This window comes from Hypanus sabinus, chromosome 14 (genome assembly GCF_030144855.1).
Source record: "Hypanus sabinus isolate sHypSab1 chromosome 14, sHypSab1.hap1, whole genome shotgun sequence".
Lineage (NCBI taxonomy): Eukaryota > Metazoa > Chordata > Chondrichthyes > Myliobatiformes > Dasyatidae > Hypanus > Hypanus sabinus.
In genome coordinates this window covers 68,830,170-68,845,685 of record NC_082719.1, presented here as the reverse complement: position 1 = coordinate 68,845,685, position 15,516 = coordinate 68,830,170, and the positions used below count along the sequence as shown (strand labels likewise).

The following is a 15,516-nucleotide window of genomic DNA, read 5'->3' as shown; positions in this document are numbered from 1 at the left end:
TTATTTATTGTTTATTTATTTTATTTGTTGTTTTATAGCATTGAGTACAAGGGTTGCAAACTCATTTTTGCTGTATTGGTGCATGACAAATTGTACTATGCAATAACAATAAATATATTTCATTTCATTTCATTTCATATGGCTTCATTGCAAGGACTGTGGCTTACAAGTAGTGGATGTATCTCCAATCAAGCTCTAGTTGTTTCAGACACGCCCCCACAATGATGGTGCTTCTGTTTTATTCTACATTGAAGCTCAACATGGCTTGTTAGTTGTTGTATTTCACAGTTAAGGATGGTTCCCACAGGAGCTCTCTTTTCTCCAACATAAATTCTTCATTGGATATCTGCAGGCTTCAGTTTGGTACAGTATCTTTGAAATCCCATTCAAACTCATTTTGTGGAATGACTGAAGCAGCTGAACCATTGTCTAATTCCATTTTAATTAATTTGCTGATCACTTCTGGCATCAGCCGTATTGCTTGTCGATTGTTAGTTTTCATACTGTAAATATCAAGGCTACACAATCCTGTGTCAATCTCATCGTTATCAGATTTTTTCTCAACAGCATGCAGATTAATGCTCTTTGAAACCGCAACTTGACTTTTTATCTTCTTCTCTTTTCTGTGCAGTCTGTATATTTTTGTCTGCTCAACATGCTCTCTACATGTGTCCTAATTCGTTGCATTATCTGCATGTTTCTCCTTTAAATCTGCAATTGTTCGATGGATGTGAACCCCTTTCACAATAGTAACACAATTTGTTTGGCCAGGTTGGTTTCTTTTTAGATGAAGCAATTTTGTTCATGTTCACTCGCTCACTTTTATTCCTGATAGCAACTCAGTTGTGTCTCTGTCTGTGGTTTCCTGTGAAGCAGTGATTTCCATTACTTATCTGAATGTCAGCTGAGCTTCAGTTAGGAGCTATTTTTGAATGCCTTCTTTTAAGATTCCACAAACTAACTGATCTCTCTGTGTATCATTAAGCCCATTGCCGAACTGACATGCTCAGATGATCTCCTCAAATGGACTCCCCTTCTTTTTGATTTCGCTTATGAAACCTAAAGCATTCTGCAATAAACAATGACTTTATTTCTAAATGCTCCTGCATCATTTTTACAATAGTAGCAAAGCTCATTTCTGATGGATTGGTCAGAGTGGTCAAACTTCAAAGCAAACTGTATGCCTTTAAACCTAATGGACTCAGCAAAATTGGCACTTGTTTCTCATTGGCTATTTCATTTGTTTCAATCCACTGTTCCAAAAGTTCAGTATAAATGAGTCAATTACCCGTTGTGTAATCAAGCTTGTCAATCTTTCCGATGTAGCCAGTCATTTCTGTTTTTAATGATTATTGTCACGCAGTACTCACTCTTTATGAATCCTGAATTCTTTCATTTATGGCTTTTGTTTAAGAACTCGATTGTGTCTTCCCTTCCAAAGAGCATGTTCTACTCTATTTCAACACTGCTTTCACTGCATTTTATTTTATTTTGAATGTCTTGCTGCAACAGTTTGATGCTGGGTTCGTTTTAAAAATACCTCGTTGCCAGAGTTAAACTTTGTAACTTCAAAGGAAGATACGGAGTCTGGGAATACGAGTGTAACTTCATCTTTACTTTAAGTGAGGAGTGCATGTTTCACATCATAGTGTGATTACAATTAATGTATTTTTACATACAACCCATAATTGATTATTTAAACAGCGCACAACCTCAGGGTAGAGGGGCGCACTTTCAAAACAGAGATGCAGAGGAATTTCTTTAGCCAAAGTGTGATGAATGTGTGGATGTATTTAAGGCAGAGGTTGATAGGTTCTTGATTGGACATAGCATCAAAGGTTGCGGGGAGAAGACCGGGAACTGGGGTTGGGGAGGAGATAGAGAAAAAGGATCAGCCATGATTGAATGGTGGAGCAGACTCAATGGGCCAGATGGCTTAATTCTGCTCCGATGTCTTCTGGTGTTAAGGTAAGCTGCCCTCCTGAACTGTTACAATTCCTGTGTTGGAGATTCTTCTGAAATGGAACAGATATTCCAAGATTTCAATTTTCACCCTTCCTCTGTGCTGAAGGAACAGTGGTATAACTCCAACTATAACATATGTTGTAGATGGCACACTAGCCAGAGGCTTATTCCCAGGGCTGAAATGGCTAACATGAGGGGGATAGTTTTAAGGTGCTTGAAAGTAGGTCAGGGGTAAGTTTTTCATGAAGAGCATGGTGAGGGCATGGAATGCATTGCCAGGTATGGCAGTGGAGGCAGAGTAGGGTCTTTTAAGAGACTCTTAGAGAGGTACATGGAGCTTCGAAAAATAGAAGGCTATGCGTTAAGGTAATTCTAGGCAGTTTCTAGGGCAGGTTACATGGTCAGCACAACATTGTGGTCCAAAGGGCCTGTGATGTGCTGTAGATTTCTATGTTCTATGCAATCATTTGGGCAAATTATTATTATTGGAGATACATAAATGGGCCTTCCTGGCCCAATGAGTCCATGCTGCCCATTTACACCCATGTGGCCAATTAACCCAATAAACTGCCTTTGGAAAGTGGGAGAAAATTGGAACATAGAAACACCTTACAGATGGCGACAAAACTGAACCCGGGTTGCTGGTGCTGCAATAGTGTTATGTTAACCAATATGCTACCGTGTTGTCCCCAGTGAGATAAAATGTGGAGAATTTCATCCCACTGCCAACTTCGGCTACAATGGTCAAGTTGATGAGTGGCAAATTAACCAGCCCCAAAGTGCTGTTGTAGCCACTGTGTTTATGTGTCACTTTTGTTGTGCAGTGGTGGAGTGAGGTGCTGATATTTAGCTGAGGTGAAATTCTGTGATGCTTCGTAGTGGTACTTCCTCTGCCTCAGCAACTCACTTGCATGCTGATGTCTTAGACTCTTCAGATGAGGCTAGATACTAAGGAGTTGATGTTTGACCTCATTTTGTTTCAGATAGCTGGACCATTATCCAATAGAAACTCTCCAGATACAGAATATGTTTGTATTTATATATATATTTGGCAATGGCACGTGACTTAATGTGCCTTACTTTAATTTACTGACACTAGGAAGTTGTCCAGACCTTTCTCATTTCATTCCATGCGGTCACACTGCAATACCATATCTTTGGCAGGGCAATAGACAGAGGCACAGGCTGCAAGAGTCATGTTAGTGCTCCAAGTTAAATTCTTCCGTTATTTTTCTACCTGGATTTTGGGGGTAAAACTATGACCCAACCCTCTGCAGCTCTGATGTTCAGATATTCAGAATGCCTCTGACCCTCAAACGTGTAACTGAACTAGTACAACTACTCAAAAAAGGACTTGTGTACCTGCCATAATTCTGGGTCATTCTGCATCAATCTCACCAATGTTACAGGGAAACGTTTGCCTCATTTCACTGTCTATGTTGATGCTTTCATTGGGTATCTTGATAATGCAGCTATTATTTGGATGCTTCCTGTCCATTGTTTGTTGAGTGGCAGGAATGCCTCACAGCACACATTTGAGGAAGTTGCCAAATTTATATAGATGTGACGTTATTCAATTAGACAATAGACAATAGGTGCAGAAGTAGACCATTCGGCCCTTCGAACCTGCACCGCCATTCTGAGTTCATGGCTGATCATCTACTATCAATACCCGGTTCCTGCCTTGTCCCCATATCCCTTGATTCCCCTATCCATAAGATACCTATCTAGCTCCTTCTTGAAAGTATCCAGAGAATTGGCCTCCACTGCCTTCTGAGGCAGTGCATTCCAGACCCCCACAACTCTCTGGGAGAAGAAGTTTTTCCTTAACTTTGTCCTAAATGACCTACCCCTTATTCTTAAACCATGCCCTCTGGTACTGGACTCTCCCAGCATCTGGAACATATTTCCTGCCTCTATCTTGTCCAATCCCTTAATAATCTTATATGTTGCAATCAGATCCCCTCTCAATCTCCTTAATTCCAGTGTATACAAGCCCAGTCTCTCAAACCTCTCTGCGTAAGACAGTCTGGACATCCCAAGAATTAACCTTGTGAATCTACACTGCACTTCCTCTACAGCCAGGATGTCCTTCCTTAACCCTGGAGAGCAAAGTTGTACACAATACTCCAGGTGTGGTCTCACCAGGGCCCTGTACAAATGCAAGAGGATTTCCTTGCTCTTGTACTCAATTCCCTTTGTAATAAAGGCCAACATTCCATTAGCCTTCTTCACTGCCTGCTGCACTTGCTCATTCACCTTCAGTGACTGATGAACAAGGACTCCTAGATCTCTTTGTATTTCTCCCTTACCTAACTACACTGCTCAGATAATAATCTGCCTTCCTGTTCTTACTCCCAAAGTGGATAACCTCATACTTATTCACATTAAACGTCATCTGCCAAGTATCTGCCCACTCACCCAGCCTATCCAAGTCACCCTGAATTCTCCTAACGTCCTCATCACATGTCACACTGCCACCCAACTTAGTATCATCAGCAAACTTGCTGATGTTATTCTCAAAGCCTTCATCTAAATCATTGATGTAAATCATAAACAGCTGTGGTCCCAATACCGAGCCCTGTGGCACCCCACTAGTCACCACCTGCCATTCCGAGAAACACCCATTCACCGCTACCCTTTGCTTTCTATCTGCCAACCAGTTTTCTATCCTTGTCAATGTCTTCCCCCCAATGCCATGAGCTCTGATTTTACCCACCAATCTCCTATGTGGGACCTTATCAAATGCCTTCTGAAAATCGAGGTACACTACATCCACTGGATCTCCCTTGTCTAACTTCCTGGTTACATCCTCGAAAAACTCCAATAGAATAGTCAAGCATGATTTGCCCTTGGTAAATCCATGCTGGCTCGGCCCAATCCTATCACTGCTATCTGGATATGCCACTATTTCATCTTTAATAATGGACTCTAGCATCTTCCCCACTACTGATGTTAGGCTGACAGGATGATAGTTCTCTGTTTTCTCCCTCCCTCCTTTTTTAAAAAGTGGGATAACATTAGCCATTCTCCAATCCTCAGGAACTGATTAGGGGATCCCATGTAGCGGGAAAGGGGGCAGAGAAGGTTCACCAGGATGTTACTGTCTCTGGAGGGTTGAGATAAAAGGGGAACACAAGAGATTCTGCCGATACTGCAGATTCTGAGATAACTCACAAAATGCTGGAAGAACTCAGCAAGTCAGGCGGCATCTATGGAAATCAATAAAGAGTCAACATTAGGGTCTCGGTCCAAAACGTCGACTCTTTACTCCTTTCCATATCAAAGCAAAACTAATAAGAAAGCAAAAATGGAATTGGTCCAATAACTAGCTTCTCCTTTCACTGACATATAAGTAAGAATAATAAATAACAGTGATGATGATGTACTATATAACTGGAATGTACACCAAAGAAGATGAAGGAGGTGGTGGTGCCTGCTAGTTGGGATGGACTACTGCAGCGGCCTGCAGACAATGAGAAATGCAGCTGTATTGAACTGAACTGAGCAGAGCTAAATATGCCTGGACTCTTTTGATGTCTTTGTGATTTGGTGTTTTGTATTGTGTTTTTCACTTGTTATGTTTTTCTTGACGTTTGCTCGAATTGTTATTCTCATGTGCATTGGGGGTTTGATGTCTTTCTTCAAACGGTTCCATGATTTTCTTTGTTCCATGGCTGTCTATGGGAAGATGAATCTCAGAGTTGTATACTGCACACAGACTTTGAATCTCTGAAGTACAAACAGAATGAGTTAGGACTATTCACATTGGAAATTAGGAGCGATAAACTTCTAGAGGTTTTTAAAATTATGAGCGAGATAGATCGGATAGATATTCATAATCTTTTCCCCAGAGCAGAGAAATCCAGAACCAGAGGGCAGAGTTTTAATGTAAAAGGGGAGGAATTTAAAGGAGATCTGAGGGGTACATTTTTCCTGTGGAGAGTGGTGAATAGCTGCTAGAGGAGGTGGTAGAGACAATTACAATTACAATATTAAAATAGCAATTTGACGGCACTAGAAGTTTTAAAAATTTATTTAGAGATACAGCTTGGTAACAGGCCCTTCCGGTCCAATGAGTCTGCGCCACCGAATTACACCCATGTGACCCATTAACCTACTAATCAGTACGTCTTTGGAAAGTGGGAAGAAACTGCAGCACCTGGAGGAAACCCACATGTTCAAATGGAGAACGTATAATCTTTTTTCAGACAGCTGCGGGTTGGCAGGGGAGGTGTAGAGGAATGCAGGTCTAATGCCTAAAGTGCGATTAGTGTAGATGGTCATCATGTTTGGCTGGAAGTGTGTTACATATTCAGTTGTTCTGTGAGTTACTTAAGCAACTATGGCCAAATTCTTGCAATTTCCCATGAACAAAGTATTTTTCCATAGTCTTGATTCACTTTGAAAGGCTTATGCTCACAGAGTTCACAAAGAAAATGGAATGAAGAGATAAAGGGGGATGAAGGGAAAGAGTGCAAAGGGAAAGGGAAGAGTATGAATTGAGAGCAACGATAAACGAGGGGAAAGTGGAGATAGGAAAGAAAGGAGTGAAATAAGAAGAGTGGAGGGGTAGATGGAGGGAGGTGTATAAGATAGGGAGGAAAGAATGGGAGATTAATAAGTGAGTGAGGAACAGGTGGGGTTTACTCATTCCCTATAACATCTCTCACTATTCCTCCTTCATCACTCTCTTTCTTAAAATATCTTTTCCAACTCTCCCCACTTGTCCCATCTGCTCTATTGCCCACATTGTCACTTCCCAATGTCAGTAAAAGGCAAAGCAGGAATGGATTTGGGGGAGGCATTTTGGACGTGCTGGAGTCTGTGTCCATGGTATCAACAGGCAGGCAAAGTAAAGCACTGTAGAAATTGAAAGACCATTGATTGAAATTCTGTTTCTCTTTCCATAGATGCTGCTTGTTTGTTGAGTGCTTCCTAAATTGCCTGCTTTGCTAATGGAGAAGTAAAATAAGACAGTCAGTGCGGTGTGGGAGTGACCAGTGCCAGTATTACGATGCAGATTCACGCAATGGAATTTCCCTAGAAGTGCTTGACTCTCACAACTTCATCAGTGTGGTAGAAAACCTATTCTACAGTTATGGCTAGAGTCTGAGAACAGGGCTGAGGAAATTTTAGGTTTCAGAACCACATTCATTAAAACCTACAAGATCAAAGTTGTATGTTGAAACTGTAACCTTCAGCCAATATATATTGCCAATTGCTTTGGGTCCTGTAGGTTTTGCCTTGATTTCTTCTTTGTAAGAAACCTTACGGGGCCAGTTGTAATACATTATAAATGGGTAAGTCTAGAATGAGATAAATGGGAAGAGGCTATCTGGCCTTTTGTTTCAGTGATAAGAAAGAAAGGATTGAAGATCTGGTCCTGATCCTGTGCCCAATATACAAATCATTTAACAAAATAGCAAATAACAGTTTCTTTACCTAAATACAAAACAACTTTTATGAAACTGAAAAAGCCAAAAGTCATGACTGATTCAAAGTGAAACCACAGTTCAGTGGGGCTTAATGCAGCTCACTGTTTGCAGGACAATTGGCCATTGAACTCCATGGTAACGATGATGCATCTGGTTGACCTTCAGTGAAGCTGAGTATCTGCTCCCATGTTTGTCATGTCAGTTCTCACAGGAGCCTGCTCCACCACACCCAGCAAGCGCTCCTGTTGAGAACTGATGTCTCACCATCACCCACAAATTTTGAAATAGTTCCCTGAACTGACAAACTCACGTTAAGAGGACATACCAGGAACAGAAAAGGGAACATCTCAGTCCATCTTCCACCCGTTCATTAGAACTCCTTGTTTTCTTTCCCCAAGTTATTTTCCCATGATCTTTTTATTCGATAAGCTTCAGGCTTCCTGACATGCCCACTAAGTGGTTTTTGGAAGCTTGCATCCATCAGTCCAGTCATTTCACTGACATCAGCCTTCACCATTAACTTGTGATACATCAATCCAATCATTTAACACAGCTTGCTTTTTACCAAACATCAAATAATTTACTGGAGGAATTCAGCAGGTTGAGCAATATATTGTGGACTTATTTATTCATTTATTGTTTTGGATTAAAACCTTGTATCATTTCCCTTCCTCCTGCAGATATTGCTTCACCTGCTAGGTTTCTCCAACCGATTGTTACTCTAGACTCCAGTAACTGCTGTCCCTTGCATCTCCCTTCTCTTTTATGATTTCTTGCTGTCTTTCATTCATTAATCCATCTGCATCCAACTGTTGATTTTGTTCCAGATTTTTTTTCTGCATCCTCAAGGTTAGCTGGGCTAGGACATGGATTTTGCTGTTACAAGAATCACTCCTTGTTATAATGATCAGTGAGGCACAGAGAATCTGTATTTACTGACTTTTTACTAACTAAATACTAAAGTATTTGCTAACTTTTATTGTCTCAACTAAGGAGCATGTGGGTTCACAAACTAACTACCTGTGTGCACCCTACTTGAATCTCTGACCCTCCATGAACTGTCAATGAAGAGAAAAGATATTACCCAAGAAAGGAATCTATACTGGCCAGGTGTTCCTTGTGGTCCCGATCTCCATGTGTCCATGGTGTTCTTATCTGCAATGGTTGGTCCCTGGTGGCTGGAGAGTTATTGCCCTGGTGTATTTGGAGCTCCTGAGTCTTGTACTGTTCCTCATCAATTGAACTGGTGGATCTCCATCCCATTGGCTCAAGGTCACCTGACCTACCTGGGTCACCTTCTTACTGGTCATTGTCCAAGGCTATAAACAACATTGTTTCATGGTACTGCCCACCGTGTGTATTTGTGTCTTTCAACTCTGACTGGTCCAAGCCAGTTAAATGGCAGAGTCTAACGAGATTACGGATTGATTGATTCTTTGGTGGGTGTGGCATTTTACATAATAAGCAGCTACTCCTCTGAGAATGGTCTCAGATTTAGCAGGACATTACCTTCTGTCCACATTCAATTGCTCTGATTAGGTTGTCCCAGAGCAAGAGTAATTTCAGAGTCCATAAAATGGGGGAAATAAAGACTGCGCAGAGAGATTGGAGAGATTGGCGCAGAGAGATTGGAGAGATTGGGCTTGTACACGCTGGAATTGAAGAGATTGAGAGGGGATCTGATTGAAACGTTTCAAATAATTAAAGGATTTGATAGGATTGAGGCAGGAAATATGTTCCAGATGTTGGGAGAGTCCAGTACCAGAGGGCATGGATTGAGAATAAGAGGTCAGTTATTTAAAACAGAGTTGAGGAAGAGCTTCTTCTCCCAGAGAGTTGTGGAGGTGTGGAATGCACTGCCTCGGAAGACGGTGGAGGCCAATTCTCTGGATGCTTTAAAGAAGGAGCTAGATAGACATTTGATGGATAGGGGAATCAAGGGATATGGGGACAAGGCAGGGACTGGGTATTGATAGTGAATGATCAGCCATGATCTCAGAATGGTGGTGCCGAATGGTCTACTTCTGCACCTATTGTCTATTGTCTATTGTCTATTCTTTGTCTGTATCCTCTGTCCTTGATCAGACTGTACTTTCTCTGGCCAACATTGCACTGTTTGTTTTTTTGAATAGTAATGTAACATGGGCAGATCTTCGGTCCTATGATTAAGAGCCCCCACAAGTTTCAGCCTTCCTCTCTCAACAACTCAGTGTTCCTCCCATTCCTGGTGATATATTCATTTCTATTATATCCACCCTTCTGATCATAATTTTTATTCATTTCAATACATCCAGCTTATCAACTATCTCCTCTTCTTGGCAGCATCTTCACCCATGATAAATCAGATATCTAATATTGGGGCAATGCATGCTGAATGTGTGAGTGGGTCTCTCACAGGGCTCCATTTACTCTTTATGTCCATGTAGGAGATTCTTAGATTTGTTTTTGTGCCAGATGTCCGTGAGCTTTCATAGTCTGTTTGTACTTATTTCCGTTTTCACATCCTTTCTACACTTTCAGTCTTAAGTCTGGTTCTCACATCAATCTTTTGTGTCTCTGCCTCCTTTTATTGCTCAACCTCGAGAGCTCTGGTTTCGATTTCCCAACCCTTTCCCTTGTGGCCTTGTATACTCACTGCATCCAAACGGTCTCTGGTTTACTGCTCACATCTCTTTCACATACGAATATCTGATTCCAATTCACCAGGCAACTATATTCACATATCACAGTCACTGGCCCTCCTACTATTAAGGTAGGAGGCTTGATTGAGTCCATCCTTGGACTTTGTGAGAGGCTAGAGAAGAAATTGAGGAGGCCCTTGTGGAGATACTTGCTTCATCGTAAGCCACTGTTGAAGGTTTGGAAGACTGGAAGGTGGCTAATGTTTTTTTTTTCAAGAAGGTTGAGTCAGTCTCCCATCAGCAGTGGGCAGGTTACTGGAGGGTATCTGAGAGTTAGGATCTACCAGCATCTGGATAAACAAAGTCTGATTAGGAGGAGTCAGGAGACCCTTACTCCTGATGAAGGGTTTCGGCCCGAAACATCGTCACTTCCTCCTCCCATATATGTTGTCAGGTCTGCTGAGTTCTGCCAGCATTTTGTGTTTTTATTAGGAGGAGTCAGCATGTCTTTGTGCAGGGGAAGTCCTGGTTGATGAACTTTTAAGAATTTTTAGGAGAGGTAACCAAAAAGGTAGATGAGAGTAGGACAATGGATGTTAGCAAGATGTTCGACATGACTCCACGTGGTTGTTAAGTCTGGAAGATTAGGTCCAATGGAATCCAGGGAGAGCTAGGTCAGTGGATTCAACATTTTAAAGGTAGGAAGCTGAGGGAGATGGCTGAAAGTTGCTTCTCAGAATGGATGCTGGTGACTACTGATGTGTCTCAGGGGTCAATGTTGGGCTGTTTGTTCTTTATAGAAATGATTTGGATGCAAATGCACAAGGCTTGATGTGGTGAACTACATATACCTGTCTGGACATGCCCCCTGCTGACTGCTCCTGTGGCTCCTCCCACAGACCCCGGTATAAAGGCAATTGAGGCCTGAGCCCGGCCCTCAGTCTCCAGGATGTAGTATGGTGGTCAACCACTGCTTGTTCTTTCTTCCAGTCAATAAAAGCCGATATCTCACCTTCACGTCTCAGAGAGAGTTATTGATGGTGCATCACTTGAGCAGTAAGTCTGCAGCTGACAGAAGATTTGGAGGTGCTGTTGATAATGAAGATGGTTATCATAGTTAACAGGGTATTAGCATATGTTTTTATGTATTTGATATGTTAGTCAAGTGAGCTGAGAAGTGGCAAGTGGTTTTCAGTGCAGATGAGTGTGACATGATGCAGTTTGGAAGACAAATCAGCATAGGATTTATACTGTGAATGGTAGGGCACTGGGGTGTGTAACGTAACTAAGAGTAGAAGTACATAATTCATTGAGGCAGGGATGCAGTGTGGTGAAAAGTGTGTTTAGCACATAAGCCTTCCTCAGTCGGGGCAATGAGTATAGAAGCTGAGACAATATGTTGCAGTTGTAGATGTTGTTGGTGGAGCTGCACTTGGAGTACTGTGAGCCCTGGTCACCCTGTTAGAGAGCCATAGATTCATAGAACACTGCAGCACAGAAACAGTGCCAAACCATTGTTCTGCCCAGTCCCACTGACCTGCACCTGAACCATAGTCCTCCACACTGCTCGCATCCATGTACTTATCTAAACTTCTCACAAACTTTAAATTTGAACCTGAAACAAACACTTCCACTGGCAGCTCGTTCCACACTTTCACCACCACCTGAGTGAAGAGTTCCCCTTAAACATTACACCTTTCACCCTTAACCCATAACCTCTAGTTCTGGTCTTACCCAACCTCAGTGGAAAAAGCCTGCTTGCATTTACCCTTTCTATACCGCTCATAATTTTGTATATCATATCTCCCCTCATTCTCCTGGGCTCCAGGGAATAAAATATCTCCATAATTCCCCTGTCCATCTGTCACTCTCCACTAATACCCCTCCTGGTGCTTATCCCTACAAGTGGAACAAGTGCCGTACCTGTCCATTCGCCTCCTCCCTCATAACCATTCAGGACCCAAACAGTCCTTCTAGGAAAGGCAACACTTCACCTGCAAGTCTGCTGGGATCAGCTTCTATATCCAGTCTTCCCATTGTGGTCTCGTCTACATCGCTGAGACCTGACGTAGATTGGAAGACTGCTTTGTCAAGCACCTTCACTCCATCTGCAACAGGAAGATGTCCCTGTTGACAACTATTTTAATGCCACTCTCCATTCCCATTCCAACATTTCGGTTTATTGGCCTCCTCTTCTGCTACGAAGAGGCCACTCTCAGGCTGGAGGAGCAACATCTCATACTCCGTTTGGGTAGGCTCCAACCTGCTGACATAAAACATCGATTTCTCCAACTTACAGTATTTTTCCCCACTCCCCCTTCTCTCCTTTACTGTTCCCTATTCTGGCTTCCCGCTTCCCACTTCTCTTCACCTGCCTGTCACCTTCTTCTGGTGCCCCTACTCTTCTCTTTCTCTCATGATCCCCTCTCCTCTTCTAACCTTCCTCTTCTACTTTTATCACCTATCACCTCCCAGCTTCTAGCTTCATCACCCACCCACCCACCTACCTACCTTCTTATCTGACTGGTATTCTAGCTGGTATTCATTTCCCTTCCCCACCACCCACCTTCTTATTCTGGCTTCTTCCGCCTTCTTTTCCCATCCCGATGAAGGGTCTCTGTCCAAAACATCAAATCTTTATTCCTCTCTGTAGATGTTGCCTGACCTGTTGAGTTCCTCCAGCATTTTATTGCGTGTTAATAAAGACCTAACCTATTCAAATTTCCCTGTAACTCAAGTCCTCAAGCCCAGGCAACATCCTTGAAAATTTTCTCTGTACTTCTCTAATATAATTGATATCTTTCCTTTGGGAAGGTGACCAGAATAGATAGATGCACGAATAAAGTTGAAAGCTCAAAATAAATTTATTATCAAACCACATACTGTATATGTCAGCATATTAGTATATGAGATAATTTTCTTGCAAGTATAACAAAGGAATGCAATATAATCAGTGAAAGACTACTGTTATGAGTGATGAACAGACCTGATGGACAATGGGGTACAGAGTTAACCACCCCCCCCCCGAGAAACACGAACTATTACTGTTGCTATGTTGACCATGAGAAAGAGAGACGGAAAAACAAGAACATCGGCGACAGATAAGAGAGAGGGGGAAATTGCTGATTAACCGTATTGTGACTCCTTTTTGAATTATTTACTGTTTCGCTGCAAGGACAATAGTTTGCTCATAAACATTCCTCAGTGGACTGAAGGAGTGGCCTTATTTGATGGACACAGTCATTCAGGAGTAATGGATAGCTGAGACCCCGTGAGAGGATAAAAAGACAGGTCTGGAGAGACACCCTCCAGACACGCCAGTGGACACTGATTGAGTGTTGGAACCCACAAGAAAGGTGGGGGCTTCGAAGACCGAACCAGGAGGTCGGTCATTAAGGCTATCAGTGTAAAAGCAGGGCCGGTGGGGACTTGTGTGTGTGTCCACTCATGCCAGAGTGACGAGTCCACCACAGAAGAACGGTCTAGCAGAAGGACGGAGAGATCATAACTGAATGACCACACCGATACGACAGATTAAGAAAGCAAAGGAAGGTTTGCCTGACTGTAGCTGTTACATCTCGCTCGCTCTCTCGCTCTCTTTTTCTCTCTCTCCAACGATTACAATACAACAACTATAACTACATCAGCACTCATGAACTGAACTGAACTTTATACTTTTCTATGACAATTTATTTACCCCTAGACATCAATAGAGCTTGTTTATTATTGATTATTATTATTCCTACACTTTTAGGTTTATTACTGCTAATTGGTTTTATAAGTATATTTGCATTATTGATATGGTTTTGCTTATTTTTTATTAATAAACACCTTTAGTATAGTACCACCAGACTCCAACGGATACTTCTTTCTCTGCTGGTTAGACACCCAGTTATGGGATACGTAACACTACACACAGAAACTCTTAAGTAACCAATGTGAAAGGAATACTAAATATAAAATAATAATAATAATTAAAGTACTGGCAGTGTTAATATTCATAATTGTTGGTATTAATTTTTGTCTTGCCTTCATCAGTACCTATTAATGCATATCAACAATTTTCTTAAAAATCTTGAAAAAGTGTCTGAATTTTTGACAGAACATGAAACATATCTTTCACCTAAAGGGGAAATCACAAAGGATCCATCAAAATATTCTCCAATCACTTGTTTACAAACTAATTATAAAATTGTAACATCATGTACCTGACAACTAATCACCACTCACTTAGGACTTCAAGGCTTAAGAAAATCTGCCAAACAGAGCTCAACAGTAAAAATATAACAAAGCCAATAAGCACTTACACTAAGCCCATAATAACGTAATCTTCTGGCATAATATCTTGGTCTGAAAGCAATTTGGAAAGTTTACAAGGAAAAATAAGTACTGAAATGATAAATTTCAGAATACACTATGTACATTCAAATAAACTAATATTAACACTACCTAGGACAGAAGGGGGAAGAAGAATAACAGACATTAAAAATCTACACAACTATCAGGAGAAACTTCTAAGGATATGTCTTCATCAATGAAGACAGAATTCAGCGCCCCACAGGAGAATATGCAATGCTGAGAAGACATACACACCACTAAACTTAAATGAGAACGCAACTCAGAAAAACTAAGAAATTATCATCATTCAAGAAAAAGTTAACCAACAGAACAGCATGACCTTCCATGGAAACCGCCCCACGATCTGAGCAGATTAGATATTGACAAGGAAGTGTTAAATGTCTGTGGCAATACAGGACCAGGTGGTTGCTGCAAAAAAAATTATCAAAAATATATAATAAAAGATTAACAATATCAAGATGATAAATGTAGAAAATGCCAAGAACAAAAAACCAGAAACAATCCAACACATTACAGGATCCTGTAGCAGCTTAATTCAATCTGAATACTTGCAAAGAGGCAATCAAGTGGCAAAGATCATTCACCAAAATCTTGCTTTAAAATACAAACTCTTCAAATAAATGACACCTTACTATAAATACAAGCCCGAACAAGTTTTAGAGTGAGAATCCCATCAGTTATATTATGACTGATCCGTTATCACAGACAGGACAAGTCATAATAACCATCTGGATATAATAATGCAGAATAAACAAGCAAGAAGTTATTTAATAGATACAGCCATTCCAAGCACACACAACATACAGAAATCAGTAAGTGAAAAACACCAGAAGTATGCTGAATTAAAAGAAGGGATTGAAAGACTTTGGAACATAAGCAGGTATACATTGTCCCAATATCTACAACTGGTATCATCCTAAAGCACTACACAATAGTATTAAACAATTAGGTCTACACAGCAACATCTCTGTAAATCTTCAAAAAGCCACAATACTAAACACCACTAGAAAGGTCTGAAGGCTCCTAGCAATTGAGAAATGATCTTGCTTGGCTCTTTCCACAGCTCAGGATAAGCTTGTAAGCAGGATAAGCTGGTAAGCTTGAGCTGAAAATAAAAAGAAAAGATACAATTC

At 41.2% G+C, this 15,516-nt stretch overlaps 1 protein-coding gene across 1 annotated transcript in view; it reads left to right on the top strand.

Annotated features, from left to right (window-relative positions):
• Positions 1-14,198, top strand: part of LOC132404843 (interleukin-6 receptor subunit beta-like) — a 103,399-nt gene extending 89,201 nt beyond the window's left edge. The window contains exon 18 of the mRNA XM_059989394.1: positions 6,879-14,198. Within this exon, the coding sequence (XP_059845377.1) occupies positions 6,879-6,896 (18 nt within the window). The 3' untranslated portion in view covers positions 6,897-14,198. The remainder of the gene's footprint in view (positions 1-6,878) is intronic.
• The last annotated feature ends 1,318 nt before the right edge of the window (positions 14,199-15,516 follow it).